This window comes from Cottoperca gobio, chromosome 5 (genome assembly GCF_900634415.1).
Source record: "Cottoperca gobio chromosome 5, fCotGob3.1, whole genome shotgun sequence".
NCBI lineage: Eukaryota > Metazoa > Chordata > Actinopteri > Perciformes > Bovichtidae > Cottoperca > Cottoperca gobio.
Genome location: NC_041359.1, coordinates 8,951,973 through 8,966,205, shown reverse-complemented (window position 1 = coordinate 8,966,205; position 14,233 = coordinate 8,951,973). Strand labels below are relative to the sequence as shown.

At 42.5% G+C, this 14,233-nt stretch overlaps 1 protein-coding gene across 1 annotated transcript in view; it reads right to left on the bottom strand.

Moving 5' to 3' along the window:
• adamts9 (ADAM metallopeptidase with thrombospondin type 1 motif, 9) overlaps positions 1 to 14,233 on the bottom strand; it is a 47,277-nt gene that overhangs the window by 17,211 nt on the left and 15,833 nt on the right. The window contains exons 21-29 of the mRNA XM_029431141.1: positions 14,018 to 14,182; positions 13,083 to 13,244; positions 11,878 to 11,997; positions 10,073 to 10,180; positions 9,824 to 9,991; positions 7,558 to 7,806; positions 6,661 to 6,822; positions 6,182 to 6,358; positions 280 to 450 (exon numbers count right to left, since the gene is read on the bottom strand). Coding sequence (XP_029287001.1) covers positions 280 to 450; positions 6,182 to 6,358; positions 6,661 to 6,822; positions 7,558 to 7,806; positions 9,824 to 9,991; positions 10,073 to 10,180; positions 11,878 to 11,997; positions 13,083 to 13,244; positions 14,018 to 14,182 — 1,482 coding nt within the window. The remainder of the gene's footprint in view (positions 1 to 279; positions 451 to 6,181; positions 6,359 to 6,660; positions 6,823 to 7,557; positions 7,807 to 9,823; positions 9,992 to 10,072; positions 10,181 to 11,877; positions 11,998 to 13,082; positions 13,245 to 14,017; positions 14,183 to 14,233) is intronic.

The following is a 14,233-nucleotide window of genomic DNA, read 5'->3' as shown; positions in this document are numbered from 1 at the left end:
TGCAAAGTTGCAGCCCCAGCATACACTACCTCAAAAACCCCTGTTAGCAGCCGCCCCAGGCCTGTGCTGCAAACCACTATGTGATGTGTAAAAGCTTAGTTAGTGGCCTGGAATGGTGCATAAACACAGTCAGGTTTAGCTGCAGATGTTTACACACATATGCCGTTACTTGCCAGCAAGCTGGTAAGTATTAAAGTGGAAAGAGAGAGCTTACATGTCTGGCAGCGTGAGACCACGAGTGGTAGTGGAGTGTTTTATAGCAGGGTCAAAGAGTCCTACCTCTCCCCAGTTGCCATTCTTCCACTTGAGGCATTGTCCACCTTTGCAGCGTCTCTGCTTGCTGGGTTTGGAGGAAAGATGCTGGCAGTTCTCCTCTGGGACGGAGCGGCCTGACCCGGTCACACAGCCCACCTTACGGGACTTGAACCCTCTTCCACAGGAGGAAGAGCACTGCAAGATGTCAAAGGAAAGGAAAAAAAACTAGTGAAATTGAAATCAAAAGGTATGTTTTGTGTTAAAAGTGCAACTGTAAAGAAGAAGAAAAAATACACACTAGAGCAATAAAATTCAGATTTTCTTTTGGTTGGTATTATTCAAGTAAAACAGCCTGATTGGGATTCATAATGTATTTGGTGATTGTCCTTAGTTGAATCTACATGATAGAAAGTAGATGACAGCTCAGCTATAATTCTAAACAAGCATTTATTGAATAGGTAAATGTCGATAGCTTTGTGGATGTTTTTTGACAAAAAATAAAAGCGTTATGTGACACCCAGTTCCACGTGAGATTCAGTCCAATGGCAAAGCGTGTCTGATCACCCCGGCAGCAGTTTGTTTCACCTCCGGGTTCACCGAGTTACTGAGAGTCTAACCCGGTGTGACAGGCTCACACACAGCAACGTAACAGGAGGGAGTGGAGAAGGGCTGGCCTGTGCTCAGATAATCAAAGGGGGCGTTGCATGTGGGGATGGATGGGAAGCGACAGGCTCAGAGTTGAACGAGTATGCGGCCCAGCGTGTGGTTGCTGTCCTGACCAGCAAGGGACTGTACTAGACAGGAACATGCTGTGACCTCTCACCTCATTCAGGGGGAGAGGATGGCTCACGAAAGGAGGGGCTAATAAAATGCTTATTCCCCTTTTTTGTTTTTATGTTGGCAGCCCAATTTCATTTGTAATGTGGTAGATTTATTGGAATGACTCATGTTTTAGTGCTGCCGATCAATCAAGATGAAAAGATTTATGATTCAGTTCAATGACATTAGCTACTGTGTGAATATCATGCGGATGTTGTCGTGATTCAATTATAATAAAGAATTACACTGACTGTTTTGCCTATATGTCTTTCGGATAACACCGATGATGAATTGTGGCACACAGAAGACTTCATGGTTGATGTAATTAGTCACCGACAGTTCTTATATCAAATAACACCCATGACCAAGATTGTATTTTTAATATTATTGACTGACATGAACACAATATAGGGTAACACATTTGCGTTGGATGTATTGTGGAGAGTAAATGGGTCGAAATTCCTCAAAAGGCTTTTATATATTTGTTTACAAGGGCTTTCCTGCTGTTGAAATGTGCTAAAATGCCCTCAGAAAACCTTGAGAATCTGTACAAATGGGATAAATTAAAACACCATGTGTGTCAGTACATGAACCCCCGCACGCAGGGCCCATTAACTTTGTCCACATGTTCTCTGGGGTTCTGTTATTATCCAGAGCAGTTCACTAATACAAACATCACTGCTCACACATATTTGCACTTAACATTTTCTACTTCACGGTACAATAAATACACTATATAAACAATTTTATTTGCATCAATTTTATTTGCAGGAGGTAGAGCGGGACGTCTACTAATCACAGGATTGGCTGATCGATCCCTGGCTCCTCCTGTCCGCATGTCAAAGTGATGAATCGACTGAACCAAGATGAACCAAGCGCGTTGTCCATTAAGGTATAAAAGCGCTATATAAGTACATTTACTATAATGCTACATGGAATTTCAACAGGGATCCATCAATCACCATCCGTTTGAACTGCCTTCCAAACACAGCTCACAGGGTGATTACAATTCATGGAATTGATACAAAATGAATAATTCAAAATCATACAACTTAAGATATAAAAATCCAGACAGACAAAGCATCTGTAAGCAGAATGTGAAATGTTTCCCTCCCACCACCCCCCGCCCACCCCAAATAAACCAATTTTCAATGTCAGCAAAGTGTTTGGGAATCCTATTCAACTCTGTTTTGTTGGGTTTTTTTCCTCCCGGGATCACAGCAGTTTCCCAGAAGTCTGTCTGTGCTGATGGGATGAACCGGGAAGGGGCCCCTCCCCAGATCAAACGTGACCCTTGACCCACCAATACACCACTCTGCATTGTCTTGGTGACGGCCCCCCTCATTCGAGTCACTCTCACTGGCCCCCATATTGGTTCAGTGTCATCAACTTGCATTAGACCAGAGTAGAGTGGTCCAACAGAAAGGGGCAAAGGGCGCTGGCAACTTCACAGCGGAGCACGCGTCACCAGGCGTCCCAGAATAAGCCGGGGGTAGGCATTAAGAATGAATGAACACAGTAAATGAAATGGGAGGTATACTGAACCATTGTTACACAGGACAAAGATTTACCTTTATGGAAAGAGCTTTGAACTCCTGACACAGACGGTAAAAAGAGGTCAGCAGAGGGCCCCTGACCACTTAAAATAACAAGGATATTGCTCAGTGGTTTGTGCGTTTTCATTCAGGAAAAACACCCCGTTGGATAGACTGGGGGGGAGTGCTGCGTGATAAGCTATTTGCCAGGCTTCTCTTTTTAAATCTTTTAGAAGAATTCAAAAGGTAAAAACTAAATAATATAGGACACTTCCTTAACCACGAACACACTGTAATTACCATAAAGCAGGAGTTGGTAATCTTGAGTTAAATACTTCCTTATAAGGCTTAGCAGCAGGTTGGCATGTTGTAAGCAGCGAGGGTATTGATGTAATGAATGTTATTAGAGGTTGGTACATGCATCAGTTATCTCTCTTTCTGACTTTTTTGGAAAACAAGCAAGTTTATTTTTTTCCTTTTCTTGCAGAGGCCTGCTCACTGCATGTGACAAAAATGTTGGCAACAATTTAGATCATGGCCCGCAACGTGCAGCATAAATCTTCCACATTTACAGTGTAAATGATGTAATAACTGTGTACCAGCACATTACATACATGTAGGTACAGATGAACAAGATGTGAGGGGGGAATAAGGGGATCACAATCTGGGAACTTATAAAAGTGCAACATTTACACTGTAGGTATTTTTTTTTGCTATTCTGATATTACAGTGTACTTGAGCGTGAGCATCCCTGAGAGCCACACACAGGTTATATACAAGCGTCGACTGTCTTCTGTTGTTGAGGGAAGTTGAGTTTTGTATAGCCATTGCCTGTGGTTTTGGCATTATGTCGACGTGTAAATTGTTTAAAGTTAGTTTATCGTTAGAAAAGACGTGCTGACTTTATGAAATGACCCAACCATGTAGTTTGTGATCATTTTGAAATAAATCCTAGGAACCCGTTAGTAAAAAATAACTCTAGTATAAATACATTTTGAAATTCCTAAAAATAGTTTCCTTACTTCACATCTAATTTCTACATGTATGTATTGGTACATACTGTAATTGTACACAGTTAGTTCAACAAATGAAACTGAATTGGGAGTAGTTACGCTGTATGTTGCGGGCTGTAATCTAAAGCGTTTCCAAAATATATTGTTCAAATAAGAATGAAAAAAGCCTTTGATAGTACCTCTACTTCACTTTAATCGTAACCTTTTCTGGAAATGAACAGAAATCCAACAAATCCATAAAAAAAATTAAATATTGACATAACATTATAATAAAGTAACAATAAATACAAGTAATTACAGAAATATACAGAAATCTTCTTGAAACACAAACTAATACTGCCATTTGTGAATAAGAGACATACAAAATGCTTATTTCAAGAGCCTGTTGATGTGGTGTGTGATCCGTACTGCTATTTGCACCAAGACGTTGACCACAAGGGGTCAAACTGATAAGAATGAAAAATTAAAAAGGAATAATGGGAAGTGCTGTGTTAATACTATGTTCTCTGATTTAACCTAGATTTGACGCTGCCTTACAATCACACATGTGGGAGTCATTACAAGCGATAGTTCTCATTAGTAAAAGATGTGTGGTAAAAAAATGTTCTCACTGCTGTGTTAACAGGCCCTTAAAATAAGGTGTGATGTCAGTACAGACATTTATGACCAGGAGGAGTCAACTGGGTGGGCTGCAGGCAAAAGTTGCCCCTAACCACAGATTCTGGATCAGTCTTCACTGTCCTCAACGGGATGGTAGGTATTACAAGGTGGGAGATAACACACACCATGGATCTGTGTTTAGGACCATCAACTGCACTGGGTAGCCGCAACAACTCAAGCTTAATCTTAGCCAGCCAAAATCCCTCCAGTGCAAGGGAGAGAAAGATACGGCAGGGGGGCAATCATAACAGAGACTGAGGTAGACACATTAGGTTGGCTCAGAGTAAGAGCTCTGGATACAAAACACTATTAACTTCCCCTGTGGTCACAGGTATCACGTGTTCAAAGTACGACATTTTAACAGCCCATTCTCTTTAAGTTGTTTGATGGACATATGAAGACAATTCAACATTATTTCATCAAATCTGTGATACACTTTGCATTTAGCTGACTCAACCCACTAACTGCTCATGGAAAGAAATAAAAAGTACAGAAAAGGCAGCATCAGAAAGCAACGTGCCACCATAAACACCTAACCGACCAAAACTGTGATGGTTCCTTTTTGATGTTTATATCTTATGTCTACCTTGTTTGGCCAAAGCGCCGCTGTAGTGTAGGTTATCATTGTTTAATGGCTAGTTGAGTTGTGTTTTGTTCCAAATGAGGTATTGTTGAGCATAGCATATTTAACAACTCCAAGTACTTACTGTACAAAGAAAACATTAACTAACACAATATAAATACACTCATATCAAGCACCTTTGGAGCAGAGAGCTTTAAACCTATTGTTTTGGCCACACTAAGGAAATCTGGGTCAAAACCCTCTGCCAAACTGGAATACAATGGCTATTAGTACTAATTACCACAAACCCAGTGAGACATTTTATTTTACAGTGCTAGTACAGCTGCTGTTGCTGGTGTTTACTACTGATACTGGACGTTTCAGGAACTTTTGAGTCAACATATTCATGCGTCAAAGTCATTTTGGGGCAACACCACTGTTTGTTTCAGAGCAGAGGATAAATACATAAACTGTAAAATAAAGTGTCTAAATAAGATTAGTAACTTCTCTAAAAAACCACATGTGCCTTGAGACAAATTGAATTCTTGATACAATAGCCATTTCAAAAGATGTATATAGTACAAAGATGTATATATATAGTACACAGCCCAAATACAATCCTATGTAAATTGGTGCTTTTAAAGTTCATAACAGAACATCGACTACATTATGTAGCACCACATATTTGGAGATTATGGGCCATTCTTTGGATAATAAAAGAACAAGGCATCGTACTGTATATTCCTGATATACAAAAACATTCATCAGTATTTGCATATGAACAAAGATTGGCTAAATGTGCGAATACAAAGAGCTAAGACACAAAATAAATCACTTTTAAAAGTTAATGCTATATACAAAAGATAAAAAGGAAAAAAATATCTTAATAAATTATCTTAAAAACAATATTTTACAAAACTAACTTTGATTGTGATACAAAGTGATCCTGAATTTTTCAAATACTAATACAAGGCTCAACAACAGTTTTATGGTAACTAGGACTGACACAAATGTTCTTGTGGTCACAGCTGTCACTGAAGTATTTTTGACAGTACTTTTTTGGCATATTGCAAGTGAGCGTATCTTTGCCATTAAAGCGCAACAGAAATTAACTTTCTGAATGTCTTGAGGAAACGTTGACGAATCGCAGGCACCAGAGAGGGAGCAGGAAGTGGAGGAGGTTTAAAGTAGAAGAGAAGCGGAGTGGAATTTCTCTGGTGCAAGAGCACCAAAGTCAAAGCCCCTTTAAGACCGTTTGTGAAAGACTAAGACGACAGGTATTTGAAAAAAATTGTGAGGTTGAAAAACAAGGTGTAGAGTATTTTTTATGAGCGTACCGAGCTCCATGGGTCTGTGCTCCAGTGGGGGCTAGACGGGCACGGCTGAGTATTGCACTGCTCTCGATCTGGTGGCTTGTCATGGATCTCGCAGCTCAGATCATTGAAACGCTCGCCGTTTGGACGCTGACACACCACCAGCCTCGTCTTTATCCCACCTCCACATGGCTTGGTGCACTGAGGGAAGCAGGAGGAGATGTTGTGTTTTACAGATAAGTATGGCTAAAAGGTTTTCGAGTGCAAAGAAAAAACTAGGGCCATTCTTTCTACGTGAAAATAGATTTGTGAGGTGAGCCTTAGCTGGGATCGAATGCATTTTCAAAACCTCAACACTAAGCAACTTTTGCATCAGTCAAAGTATTTATTCAAACACAAATGAGCGTTTTAAATGTTTTCTCTAAGCTACACCAGTATCTTTCGGAGAGCCATGGTAAACTGTATCCTGATGTAAACAATCAGTAAAGTGGCGTCTATCTTACCTCTCCCCAGTTGCCATAGATCCACTGTGGACACGTTCCTGACTCACAGGATCGTTGCTCGTTGGGCTGGCTGCGATCCTCACAGCTGTCGGCAGGGTAGCCGTTCTCATCCTGGCACACTACTACACGCCGCTGGAAACCTCCTGCACATGTGCTGGAGCACTGTTGTACAGAGGGTTAAGAGGGCACACTGTCAAATAGATGGTTCTCAAACATGTTCAGTGTATAGGTGTAAATAAGTCTCTGTATACTGTATGTTAATTACATTTCCTTCAAACACAACGACGTACAAACACACACTTAAGTATAACACACAGCTGCAAAGATCAATGAGCTCTATGAGGTATATAATGTGTGTGCACAAAGCCCCCACTAAGAGATATCTCATGTCAAATGACTGACCACGTCTGCTGCTATATTAAAATACATATCCTCAGGACAGAGGCAGGAAGATTCACCAGAAATAGCCTAAATCACTTCCTAGAATTATTTAAAGGTCTAAAGTTATTTTAGGACAGAGATTATCACTAACACAGTTTCTTTTTTAAACGGCTGAACAATACAAAGCTAGAGATCCATTGGGGGGACAGCCCATGGCTCTTGGGTCACGCTATCCTGCCGTGTTGCATCACAATGGCTAAGGTCTTGTCTGATGCGTCATGTTTGCTGTATCTATCTTCTCTTCTAACTCTCGGCAAGAGAATAAAATGAATAAGAGTATTTTCCAAAATATCCAACTATTCCTTGAATCCTGCGTAGACGCAACATTGGTTCAAACAATAGAGGGCTACATGTCTACATGTCTCATTTTCCCACTTGCTAAAATGTTCTCTTGACTTCTATTGTTCGAGCTTGACCACTGTGATGTGATGCTGCTGTGTGGAAGATTAGCCTTACCGCGCCCCAGGGTCCAGTCCGCCATTGGTGGGATTGGCTGCGGGGCAGGTTGTTCCTGGTGCTTGCATTTGGTGAGGACGGGAAAGGTCGGGACTCACTGGAGCGGGACGGGCATTGAGACATAGCACAGTCCTGCTCTGTGGTAGGACGATCGTCTAGGTCACACTCATTAGTGTTCACCTCTTGGTCACTGAAGTTGACACACAGTACCTGCCGTGTCGTCTTCCCCTGGCCACACGTTACTGAGCACTGAATAAAGGGATAAGTCATGAGTATAAATGCATGTGCATCTAGACATACAAAACATTCACACTTGAAGAAATCGTCATTATTAGATAGTGTGAGGGAGGGGAAAAAGATTAGCCATTCATAACGACTTGCTATTGTTATGAATCCCTCAAAATGGGACCAGAACTGAGTCTTTAACCTGTGTTTTACAGAGGTTGGACAACATTGAAATAAAAAGGTGACCATGGATTACTATAATAACTATGGTGTTATGATAAGATTACCATGATCACTAGGCGTGTCATCTATAACTTCAGAGGGATTGAGTGAGTAATTAAATATCTTCAGAATGCCACCACCATGCATGGGCAGAATACTCTGCTAAATGTAGCTATGCCTCTATAGAAAGTGATGTGTTTGGCTGAAAAAGTAAAAGTAAGAAAGCCTGTCTGTCTTTCTTTCTTCATCCTTCCCAGATATTGAAAGATCTTACAAAAGAAACACGACACAAAATTTGTGACCACAGGTGACACTCGACTGGGAAATGAAGAGCTTCAGCTTCATGCTCAGATCCCTTTTCCCTGTGATGGTCCCGAACAATGTCTGAAGGACTGTGGCTGCTGCATACATCTGACTGTAGATCTGCAACATACTTAAATCCTCTCACAGGGGGGCAGCAACTAACTCCCAATGTATTAAAGATGGCATGAAGCACATGGCCACGGCTCTGACCCTGGCTGACAATGCATTGTCTCCTTAAAAGGACCCAAGTACACATAGCTTTCTTTTGAAGGCAAATCTTCTGCCAAGCACTAATGACGTCTCACGCAGTTCTTCCCTTGCAGAGTTCACTTTCTGTCTCACATAAAGTGATGTATTATACTTGTGCAACAGCTGTCTACTTATGCAAACCTCACCTGGGATTACACTGTCCAGAGGTTTGTACTGCTTTGTCACACTGTTATGGATTTCACAACTAAATAAATAACTGTTGGATAACTTACTGTACAAGCCAACAGAGCGATAACAATACTCTGTCATACTGGAGTGTTCTGTCACTGCACGAAAAACAAGGCAATTTTGCTTTGGATTATTAAATTGTGTGTGTGTGCGTGTGCGTGTGCGTGTGTGTGTGTGTGTGTGTGTGTGTGTGCGCGTGTGTGTGTGTGGTTGGGATAGGCCTCTTTTTTGGTCTTGGGATGAACTGTTTCCTTTTGGGGGGTCAATGAGTATATTTGGCTTGGTGGTACATGTGTGAGTGTGTGTGTGTGTGTATGGTGACCAGACCTGCAGTCTGGCTGTACTGTATCACCAGGACTGATGAGAAACATCTGTAAACAAGAGTGGAACCCCTCACTGCAGCCCCTTGCATCTCCCAGATCCAGAAACTTTTGCCTCACTCCAAATCTCACTCACTTACACACACACACAGAGAAACAGACACACAGACAGACAGACAGACAGACAGACAGACACACACACACACACACACACACACACACACACACACACACACACACACACACACACACACACACACACACACACACACACACACACACACACACACACACACACACACACACACACACACACACACACACCTTCTCTAGCCTTATTCCAGCCCTCGATACACACTTGCCTTCCAGATGCCATCCTCTCTCCACATCTTTGCTGACACAAATATCTACATAGCGTGTGGACACACTAATTGTCAGTGTAGATGAAAAATAATGTAGAGTATACTGAAGTTAATAAACCATGCAGGAAGAAAAACATCTGGATGGCAATAGTGACAGCCCACAATTGAAGTTAATCAACAATGCTGTATGTCAGTATAATAAGATGCAGACCTGAGGGGAAATTATTTTTGATTCAACAGGAAAACTCTTTTCCAAATTTCCACTTATTTGAAACTGTCCCCTACATATTGGGTGAGCTTGTATACATGTAGGTGCAGCAACTTTAAATTGTAATTGAAACAACGTGTAACTGGGTCAGATACAGCTGAATAAAAGAGGACGGGTGTTTTTCTTACCGCTGTCCATTCAAGTACTTTCCACTGTCCACAGGCCACTACTGAGCACATTTCTCTGGCAGGGGGTTTTGGTAGGTGGGCGCACTCCGCCTCCTCTGCCACACCACCTTGGTTGTCACGGCAACTCACATAGCGCATACGTGTCCCTTTGCCACAGCTGGCACTACACTGTTGTGCAGAGGAGAAAGGTTAAGAAGCTGGAAACAAACAAAAAGACAAACAAATTGAAGATGTGGCAGGACTACCAACCTGGGTCCAGGAACCAAACCGCCACTGTGTTTTGTGGCCCTGATTGGAGGGGACTTTAGTCCCTGGGGGATCAGGGTGGCTGCTGGGACACTGGGCCAGTTCACAGTCCTGTGGAAGGGAGGACACATACACCCATTCATGCAGTGATTAACAAAATGAATATACTGTAACAACATGTGTCCCCGACCACAAAATACCATGAATATCAGAGATAGCTCCTCTGACATGGGACAGTCATTGACAACTTAAACTTTATTTCTTCTGCTCTTTTTGAGAATATTTGTGTTTCTCATCAACCCTTTCCCCCCACCTTACCAAAATAACATTTAGAGGGTCCGCCCCGTCAGTTAAAACTATGGATTGTGGCAGTAAGCCACTCAGCATAAAGCCCTGATCCCTGTCATAACAGGTCATAGTGGAGTGGTGTTCAGGGCTCCAATGCCTATGCTGGCGTGGTTGTAAACTCCACCCCTAATCCACTCCCTTGTCCCTCACCTTCCGCCCTATGCTCTTACCCAGCCCCCCCCCCCCTCCATGCCCTCTGGTGCCCTCTGACCCCCAGTTTCTAGGAATGAGGGCCTTAATCATGTTGCAATGGCTTTGAGCAGGCTCCACATTCCACACTCTGCCTCCTGACGGAAGCAAATAGTCCTCATGGAACCGTTTAAAGTAGCTCTACGCACACTTCATGTCAGAATCACATTTTACACGCATAAACAGATATGTGTGGAAGCATCGAGCAAAGCATCTCTTGCCTCCACCATTCTCCTCCTTGTACTCAGACCTCCATCCATCTATCTATCTATTCTTCTTTTTCTAAGCCCTGCCTGGTGGCTGCCTGGTGGGAATGGCGGCTGGTGGCCCACTTCATGGCTGGCTGGTTAGAATCACAACGAGGTGGGGCGACTGCTTCAGGGTCACTGGCTCTGTCGGCCCAGGCACCGGAATTAAGAGCTGCTGCGACTAGAGGGGGGCCTCATACTGAGTCTGCATGCTCAGCCCTCTGAAATGGGTTTACGCCCCACGCTGACCAAACAAAACTCTAGTTCAGCTCAAAATAGGTTCCTTTGGTGTTTCTGTCTCTCTTTGTGTGTGTGGAACACTTAATAAACAGATGCACAAGCAGATTTAGACAACAAAGTAAACCTGAGCACGTTGTCCGTCTGCATTAGCAGTGGTAGAGGATATAGGAGCAACATATTTTAAACTGTGTCATCACTTTTCAACTAGCCGGCTTTAAATATTAGTAATTAGTCATTTGATAAAGAACATCCATTAAATGTAACTTAAATACTTCTGTGAATTATGATTGATTTAGGCCTCAAGAAGTGTCCAGCTGTCACAACTAAGGGATGTTTTGAGGTGAAGGCAAGACTCAAACTCACTTATACAAACTTACAAGAGAGACAAACATGTCCTCTGCCAGACTTTAGTGTTACATAATAAGGGAATTCTGAAGAATAACATGTAAGGTTATCCTAAAACATTCAGAGTTGTGTGTCTCTATGTGGGGAAAGTGACGCCGGTATAACCTCCCCCTCTGGCTTTCCCTCTAGACCAGACTAGATCAGACAACATAGCTTTATTGAGACCAGGTGGAAATGAAATGTGTGTGTCTGTGCGTGTGTTTTGAGTGTCAGTGTGCATGATGTGAATGCTTCCTTCTCTAGAGAGACTAAACTGTGGAACAACGTTGCTCTCACAGCGAGGGAGAGATAAAGAGATTGTGGGCAGTTGAGAGAAGTAAAAGAAAGATGTTAAAGAGGGTAAAAAGATGCAAGGAAGGGAAGAAGAGAATGCCTTACCTGGGTGTCAGTGGGTCGGGTGGCAGCATTACATTCAGTGTCATCCATGACAGCACCATAAGAGCCAACCACACACTTCACAGCTCGCATCTGGTAGCCTGGCCCACAAGAGGTAGTGCACTGGGTTCAAAGAGGGGAAAAAAGGAGTGGTGGGGGAACATTAGCAACAGTAAGCCAAAGGAGAAAACTGAGAAAGAGGCAAGAAAGGCAAGCAAAAAACAGACAGTTCATCTGAGCCAAAAAACAACTCCCACACACAAACAAATCAAAACACTGTAAACCGCAGCAAATAAAAAGGCTTATATTACCGATCCACTCCTCTGACAAACATCTTAAGATTGAGACTTGCAGTGGACAAGAGTCTCAAAGATAAAATACATGAGGAGCCTTTGCTCATATACATTGCACTTGTCTTTTTTTCCACTGTAGCCAAGTCAGAGGGTACTACCCCACGCTTTCTTCTGCCTCACTGCCTCCAATGAAACAGGGTCAAACTTGTTTGGCGGCACCTTCAACTACCATTTGACAACGCTTCATTAAACAGCTTCAAATATACCTTAACGTGCGCACATCCTCTGATGGGGGGCACAAAAATATCTCAAATTTTTGGGTGTTCAGTTCTCTGTGCACACACACAAATGAGACTGAGCCTGCACACACAGACACTATATACTGTATGCATAACCCTATATAATGCTTTTATAGAAGAACACGCCTACCCACATCATCCGCAGCTTTTGTATATTTATTTTGGCAGGATGTGCTCTGTGTCTAAACAGGCGAGAGAAAAGGGGACAGTGCTAAATGACAAGCTTAGCTTATCCGTGTCCTCCCCTTGGTTTACATCTGGGGAGAATTCCTCAGAGAAGCAACAGTAAGATCAAGATATGAGACTCATATCAAGCACATATGTACTGTGTGCAGTATAGTATTTTATGATTCAGATTATTTTATTCCATGGAGGTCAATGGGCCAAACAGTACTCTATGGTGCAATTTCCAATCATGAACCAAACAGAGTGATCTGCTGTTTCGGAATATAAATTGGTTATTTAGCATCACGTACTAATTAGTTATACCCGTGAATTTCAATCAGCTGTACCCTTGCAACAGTACATTACTTCCTTCCCCACAAATGTTTTTTTAAAACACAAATTATCCCTTTTTGACAACTTTGAACAAGGAATATACACTGTTAACACTCACCTGTCCCCAGGGTCCGACCTGCCAAGAGGCACATTCTTGTTGCTGGCACATCTGCACCGACTCAGGTTTAGATGGGCCACAAAGGCGGTCGTCTAAACGGTCCTCACCAAACTGACACCACGTCTGACGGTGCTTATAGCCTTTCCCACATGTAACAAGGCACTGAAAGGAAAATATTTCTGGTTTTAGGGAGAGATATGTACCCTAGCACTGGTTGTTACCAGCCATTGAGCCTGCTGGAATTCCATTTCATGACAGAGGAAGATCACTTGGTGTAGTGGAAAGCAGGATATGCAGATTACAAAATAAATAGCGGTTGGACCAAAAGACAGGGCCAGAGTGTCTATTTATGTGTGAGTACAGTGCATATGTATACAGTGCAGTGTAGGTGTTTGTATTTATCAGCACCACATGGGAGATCTGAAATATTCCTGGAATGCAGCCCAAAGCTTTGCAAGCGCCTCGCTCTACAATGTGTAAACTGTACAGCAGTTAAGTACAATCTTACCATGCAATCAGCGATTTCCCAACACTCACTATAGTGGAAGGAGGGGAGTAACTCTCCCGAAGCAGAGACACGCACAACCAACACTGGGATTTTACATTTGACCCAAATCACTGTTGGCTTAAAACTACATTATTTATACTATTTCTCTTTACAGCTTCATAAACACCAGGAGGTCTTCCTCACAGATAAATGTGTATGCACAAGCCTCGTGTAACTTTATGCCTTAACAAAAACTCACAAATGATAAAGTCATTATTCCTCTCAAGACATTTTTTCTATGCATTTGATTGGAAATTAAGGAAGGAATATTTGCATGTAAACATTAGGTGTATTTGTTATCATCGCCTCAATCTACTACATGCGACCACTAAATATCGGACTGGTCTTCCTCTAAGGGCAAAAAGAATACAATAAGAGATGAACTGACCTCAGACCAGTCGGCAGTCTTCCATTGTGGACAGAGGAATTCATTGCAGGGTTGGACGGTCATCTTGTCCCTTTGACTGCATTTGCTCTCATCGCCGCCAGCCTCGGCTGCCTTTCGACACACTGCCCCTCGACGACGGGTGCCCCCACCACAGCTCTTGGAGCACTGCAGTACACACGTTTGAACATCAGCTTGTGTAAACACATAAACACAACC